Source organism: Hydractinia symbiolongicarpus, chromosome 14, assembly GCF_029227915.1.
Source record: "Hydractinia symbiolongicarpus strain clone_291-10 chromosome 14, HSymV2.1, whole genome shotgun sequence".
Classification (NCBI taxonomy): Eukaryota; Metazoa; Cnidaria; class Hydrozoa; order Anthoathecata; family Hydractiniidae; genus Hydractinia; species Hydractinia symbiolongicarpus.
In genome coordinates, this window is record NC_079888.1 from 9,693,714 (window position 1) to 9,700,765 (window position 7,052).

General features: G+C 33.2%; 1 protein-coding gene across 1 annotated transcript; it reads right to left on the reverse strand.

The window, feature by feature from the left end:
* Positions 1-1,348: 1,348 nt before the first annotated feature.
* Positions 1,349-6,210, reverse strand: LOC130625814 (succinate--CoA ligase [GDP-forming] subunit beta, mitochondrial-like). The gene is made up of 11 exons (XM_057440928.1): positions 6,057-6,210; positions 5,297-5,444; positions 4,947-5,055; positions 4,518-4,608; positions 3,849-4,001; positions 3,356-3,445; positions 3,146-3,242; positions 2,810-2,971; positions 2,283-2,425; positions 2,078-2,198; positions 1,349-1,842 (listed from the first exon to the last, which is right to left on the reverse strand). The coding sequence occupies exons 1-11, from the start codon at positions 6,138-6,140 to the stop codon at positions 1,733-1,735; spliced, it is 1,308 nt and encodes a 435-aa protein (XP_057296911.1). The 5' UTR covers positions 6,141-6,210; the 3' UTR covers positions 1,349-1,732.
* Between the last annotated feature and the right edge of the window lie 842 nt (positions 6,211-7,052).

The window sequence follows — 7,052 nt, forward strand, 5'->3', positions numbered from 1 at the left end:
TAATTTCTTGTTATTAATTGATTTGTACTTTTGCGAAGAATTATTTTTGCGAATATGGATAAAATTCGCGAAATTCGTGAAAATTAATCAAGTTAAGGTACTTTTTAGATGAATGTATATATTGAATATCCCAACTTACTTAATCTGTAGATTTTCTGGTACGGTTGCACTTCGTAAAATATGTGCGAACTGCAGAATTATATTTTTCTAAGATCTTATTTGTTACTATTTTTTGTTTATTAGTTATTTTTATGGATTTGTTTTTTTTATGTATTGGTTTATATGATTGTTTTTTCTCCCACCAAAAACTGCATAAAGTTAGTTTCTATGTTCATTTTAAATCTGATTTTTTAAATTTAGATGTATTATTAATATCATTTATTAACTTTTTTCTACATTTTAAGTAGAGTGAAGTCGGAAAATTAGATCCAGAAAAATGCGCAAGTGTCCAAGATGTTGTTCTTACTGTTTTTGTTCAAAATATTCGCAATATCTCGATATTTTTTTTACTAGAGAAAAATTGTATATAAATTCACAACACATTTTTTATATGTAAGTATAATAATATTTTTGTTTTCATTCATGAATTTGTTAGTATAGGTTGAAATTAAATTTGAATTAAAAATGACACCAAAAATTTTTGCTTGTTTTTTTTTCGTGTCTCTAAGTAAAGAAGCTCTAGCATATAACTCGTGACATTATTACAAGAAGAGCCACAAGCTGCTTCATTTAAGCTAGTATTTTAGAAGCTTTGGAAAAATTAAAATGAACGCGGTCATTTTAAGGTCAAACCAATTGATTGAAATACGTTCATGCACATGCACTACTTGATCAAAAGATTTACGAACATGCGCCAGCCAATTAGAAGCTTCATGCACGGCAATAACCAATTAAAAGATTCGGTAGTGAAATATTACACACGTCATTTAAATGAAGACGACGGCAAGAATAATAAATTTTTATATAGATGTTTTAGTTTAGTTGAGGTTATTTTGTATTTACCGGGATAAACGGCTTATGAACTTGTATAAGCTCTGGCGCCTGGCAAATTTTGACATTTTTGAGTATAAATTTTAAATTAGCCATTATTGGTATAATACAAAATTCACAGATCGGTAATGGTGACAAGATATTGCACGTGTTATTAAATAACGTCAATATGATAGTCGTTGCAATGATCAGATTTTGCACGACAAAAGCTGTAAAAATAAAAGAAATTCTATATCTCACGACAATTACTGAATTTAATGGAAACTTACCTTTAGGACGTGTCTGCAAAATTAAGACCAGCTCTGGTGGAATATTTATGATGATATATTAAGAAGAAGAATGTTAAAACAACTGCAAACTCTGTTGTAAATTTCTTATATTTGGTCAAAAGAATATTTCGGCCATTTACATGCATATAATAACAAAAAAAATCCGCAAAATCAAAATCGTGTATGTTTGCCTATCCTCAACCTGAATCACTTCGCACTAGATGAATGACGTAACAACGTCACGCTAAATCTATTATAATTACATATAATTATAAAAAAACTTAAAAAATAGTCAGCTAATAATTTCGATTAAATTTGAATTATTTTTTCGTCCAGCCTAAGTCACTTCAATTTGGGCAATATATAAAAAAACCTAGCTAAAAAAACGTCGAACTTCGTGAATAACACAAAAAGTGTGTACTCTCTTTCTCTCTTTCCCTTCACTCTCCAATTCTCTCTACTGACACAACTTGTTACGAAATACTGGCGACAACAGTTTTTGCAGCATGGTCGAGATCATCAGCAGAAGCTATCGGCATCTTGCTTTCTTTAAGAATTCTCTTTGCCTCTTCTACGTTTGTACCTGCAAAATAAAAATTGAAAGATGAAAATAACGCACAAAATTCTAGATAGTATTCTTAAGGTTTTTCCTGACAAACTTCAACGCGATAAAAAATTTTACTATCGGCCTTTAGACTGTTTTATTTGACAAATACGATTATGTGAGCCAATTCAAGACATCATAGGTTTTCACTTCATAGACACGACGTGCTACATAAGCTGATATATTATTCAAATGACACAATTCGAGCTCATACCTTCAAGACGGACGACTATGGGCAGGTTGAGTTGCATTTCTTTGTAAGCTTTTGTTATGCCTTTGGCTATTGTGGCGCAGTTGACTATGCCAGCGAAAACATTGACCAGAATACCTTGAACCTAATATCAAAGTGAATTAAAGAAATCAGTCCACAAAACAAGACTAACAGAAACAAAAAACAAATTAATCAATTAAACACATACATTTTTGTCAGCAGTTAGTAGTTTGAATCCGTTATAAACTCCATCCTCAGTGACGCCACCACCCAGATCAAGAAAGTTGGCTGGAGATCCACCATGAAGTTTGATGATATCCATTGTCGCCATAGCCAGTCCTGCACCGTTCACTGCAAAAAAAAATCTATTTAACACTTAGACGGATGTTAGATTACCTTCAAACCGAACCGAACTGCCGTAAAATTGGCATTGACGAACTCGCTAATTGAATTTTTAAAATGTTGAGCCAGAACGTATACATTTATAAGGATGGGAGGTTTATTAGAAGCTTGATTAACAAAAATGATAATTTAATTGTCATGAACTTCATCAGATGTAAATGTCTATACATGCGATGCAATCAAAATTATACAGAGAAAACTCCTTTTTCCTTGGAACAAAGAACAGCATGACTTTTTACATTTTGAACATGAAGTTGGTTTTTCAAGAGGATTTAATTATTTGAACAAATAAACCAAAAACCAAAATTTTTCGCACAAAACAAAAATACTTACCCATGCACGCAATATTTCCATCCAGCGGAATATAATTTAAATTATGTTCGGCAGCCTCGATTTCACGTGAGTCAGTCTCACTATGGTCGTCCAAAGCAAACACATGTTCTTGTCGAAATTTAGCATTGTCGTCGAAATTGATTTTCGCATCAAAGCAGACAACTAAACGCAAATCCACAATTTAATCAACCAGTCGGAAAACAAACAAAAATCATGGAATTTTTAACTATTTTGTTCCAGCCTTCTTCACAGCGTGAACTCTAACAGAGATGTTTATCTGGTATGCTTCTTTGCAGTAACAGAGAAGTTGTATGAACTAAACAAGCAAGTATTAACCTTCGCCTTTGTCTGTTTCTCCGAATGGGTTTATTTCAACTTGTGTCGCATCCACACCAATGAAGAGCTTGTAGAGTTTTCTTATTTCTTCTGAAGCCTGCAGTAGAAAGAAAACTTTTTTTCCTATTTCTCAAACTCAGAAATCGAAGCAGAGTGCTTGGAAAAGAAAAACCAAGAGCATGGTAATCCAGATAAAGACGCGTGCATTACCTTCGCATGTAAACTGCCAGTAAACTCTAAAAATGTTGCAATACGATCGGATTGCTCTGCACTGATTCCGTTGAAGATGTCAATCGGTTCCTAAAATATATTTTAATGCTCTTACAATCACTATGTCAACTCCAAAATAAGCTGTATTGTGTATCAAGTCAAAAAAATCGTCTGATAACGGAAATAACTCAGATGTCAGTTACTGTCTACATATAATCCAATATTACAAAAAAAGTCTTCAAAAATACTTTTAATAGAAAAACGTGATAATAGATTTAATTAGGATTTCAAGCCTCGATATAATAGGGTTGATTTGTCTGTGTGAAATACAAGTATATTGGAAGTTTTATTCACAACTTCTTTTGGACGAATTACATGCTGTTAATATTTTTTCATAGCAATCAAACTTAAAAATTATGTCTGTTGCCGTTTTATATATCTAACCAAGGAAAGAATAAATTTACACTATATAACAAAAGAGATGCTTACATACTGTCATGATCTTTTCTGGATGACTTTCCGCAACCTCTTCAATATCAACACCACCCTCAGGACTAGCAACAATCACAGGACCTTTCGCAGCACGATCCATCAATATTGCCAAGTAGGTTTCGCGTACAATGTCTAAACCTTCACAAACCATTAGCTTAAAAAGAAAGAGACGGTCATTCAGCATTTTTAAAAAATGTAAAAATATAGATCCTACTTTTGTCTCTTTATCCTTGGTTAACTAACTATAAGTTGGATTTGAAATTTTCTAGAAGTGTGCACCCATCAACTAGAACTTGACCACTTTATCCACTGAATGGGTTATTAACATTGCCTTTGTCAAATAGAACTCCTAATTTCAAGGTGTATATATATATTATCTTACACCACTAAATTCTTTAAAGGAAACAAGATGTCAACACACCTTGAAAGATTACACTTTTTTAAACGGATTTTTATAAAAACGAAATTAATGCCCTGTTGCAGATGTAGAAGCTTGCTTCGTTTACAATGTTATTTTTTATTAAAAATGCAAAGCCTTATTAATTTTGTGACCATTTTTTGCCAAAACAAGGCATACTTGAAAATGAGAACGACAAAAAATATAATAAATCACTCTCCTACAGGGTGTGAATTAACTATAATTTTATTACACTATATATATTAAAATTACCTTTTTTACTAGCACACCACCTGGAGGAGTTTGTTTTGTTGTGAGCTTTTGACCAAGCATTTGTGAGGCTAAATCTCTAACAACATCGGTGCTAGAAAGGTGTTAATATATGCATAATCCAAACTCTCAAGTACTAAATAATGCCGGTTTGCATTAATGACCAATACAAAATTAAACTGAAAATACTGCTTGAGGAAACCTCTATTAAAAAAATGGCCTTATGGGGAAGTTCTAAATATCTATTCTTTTTCACACAAATGTGCACACAAAAAGGGAAAAAAGCACTAATCAAAATTTGGAGAAAACAAATGATCTATAAATTCAACACCACACCTGTTAAAAATAATTAAAAAAAGACGAAAACATGTTGTTAATAAAAGTTTTTCTGCACCACATCACTTATCAAATTTTTGAACCTAAAAATCTTACTCTCTTGTAAGATGCACGCCACCTTTGAAGCCATTTTCAAATGTTCCTTTCCCTCTGCCACCAGCTAAGATCTGAGCTTTAACTACAAGTTCTTCTGCTGTATCAGCCACTACAATAAAAAAATCTCATGTAGCAATGCTTATAGATATATAATTAAGATATTGTCAGTGGAGAATTAAACAGGCAATTGTTCAATTTACAAAGCAAAGCAAAGAAAATTTACCATTAAGTTGGCATTTTCCTAACCTAATTGTAGAGGGAAATATGCAGCAAATATGATAAAGTACCAAGCTTAAAACTTTGAGAAAAACTTAAAAAACGTAAAACTTGAATAACAATAAATTGCTTACAAAGTCGAGAGCCAATATCACTTGCTTCTTGTGGTGTGTTTGCAACTCCAAATTTTTGAACATTAACATTATACTTATTCATCAATTCCTTGCTAGCATACTCTTGCAAATTCAGATTTCTACAGCTTACATTAGAAAAGACCGGCACCTTAAAATAAATTTATATTTGTTTTATAAGTGCAAAGCAAGCCACAAAATTTTGAGTAACTATCAAGAGGGTGCTGATAAGCCACAAACACCTGCATATATAAGGGTAAGTTTGGGAGACTTTTTAGTTAAATTGGTGGTTGTCCTCTGAAACTTGAATTTCCTGTGACATACCATAGGGTTGACAGTTGGAAGAAGGCACTTTTTCAGGCATTGTTCTGATCTATGTGGGTTTTTTTCGTGCGAATACTTGATTTTATTTTGAAACACCGAACTGGCCGATAAACACTGCATTTTTTACAGTGTATGTGTGGCTTATCGGCACCCTTGTTAACTATCATTCTGTTGCCCTGTTTTTGTCCAACTTGTATATAACAGGAACAATTTTTTTGTCAGCCAATTGTAATGATTAAATCTTGAAGTCTATGCTCCATTGGACGTTTCTCGTGGCAATGTGAGTATGATGGATGTGGCCCCTTACTTTTTATCTCTTTGATTTTCATTTTGAATTATGAAGCAGCAGGACAAGAATTAGATTTTTTAGCTGTAGCTAAGATATCAACATATTTCACAGAACAGTACATGGTTTTTATACTTTTCATACAGTACTTACATATCTTTGTAAATAGGAAATTCCGTTTGAATTTCTAGAAATACGCTGCAAGTACCGAGAAAAGCACACAGCTCTGGTCGCCATGTTTGTTGCAAATGTGAGAATAATTCTCCGTGCTGAATAATCAACCCCGGGGTCAGAATGGGTGATTATATTTGTTGCGAAAGGGACATATAAATTATTCTTATTTTTCTTACAAAAGCTGAAAAATTTATCTTTTAATCGTCTTCTTCCAATTTTCCATAACCAGCACCAACATTAAATTAACGTTCTTCAGCCTCAACTTTTTTTCGTAATAATTCAAGGTTTTTTAATGTGTGCGCTAAATTCTGAATCCTAAATCTTTTACCCAACAAAGAGTGTCTAACTATGGAAAGGTTTATACGAGAAAAAACTTTTAAAGTGGAATGGACAGTGGAGTGTAGTGAACATATCGGAATATGACGACTTTTTAAAAAAAAAACTAAAAAAAAAACGTCTGTTAACTTTCCTTTTAAAAGAATCCGGACGAACTACCGAGATTTTACAGAGAATTAAGAATAAAGTAAGAACAACTGTACGCTCTAATTACAAAGTTGTCCCCGGGGCTTTTTACCTCTCAACCGGCGTTGCACTTATGTACAGAACTGGAAGAAAAAGCTTTGTCTTCCTCAGGACTTTTTCCCTTTTAATATCTTGCCGTCTTGATATCAAAAAAGAAAAACCTGGGGTCGAAGTTGCGTTTTGCCGTTGGATATACAAAAAACAGGTCCTTGAATCGAGTTTGACTCTTGATTGTGTTCCAAAATTATTTTCGTTCCCAGAGCTCTTTGAGATTAGTTTATTCCAAAGAGCTCTGGGGGTCGAGAATGTTCGAAACTGAGAACAACCTGAGTCTCAATCTCGTACCCAGGGCAACTTGTATCTTTTCTGACCCCGGGATCTCAATACGAGGGAAGCACTTCATGGAAGGATCCATATAGTCTGTGAATATGTCGTATACTTGAACCTCTAACA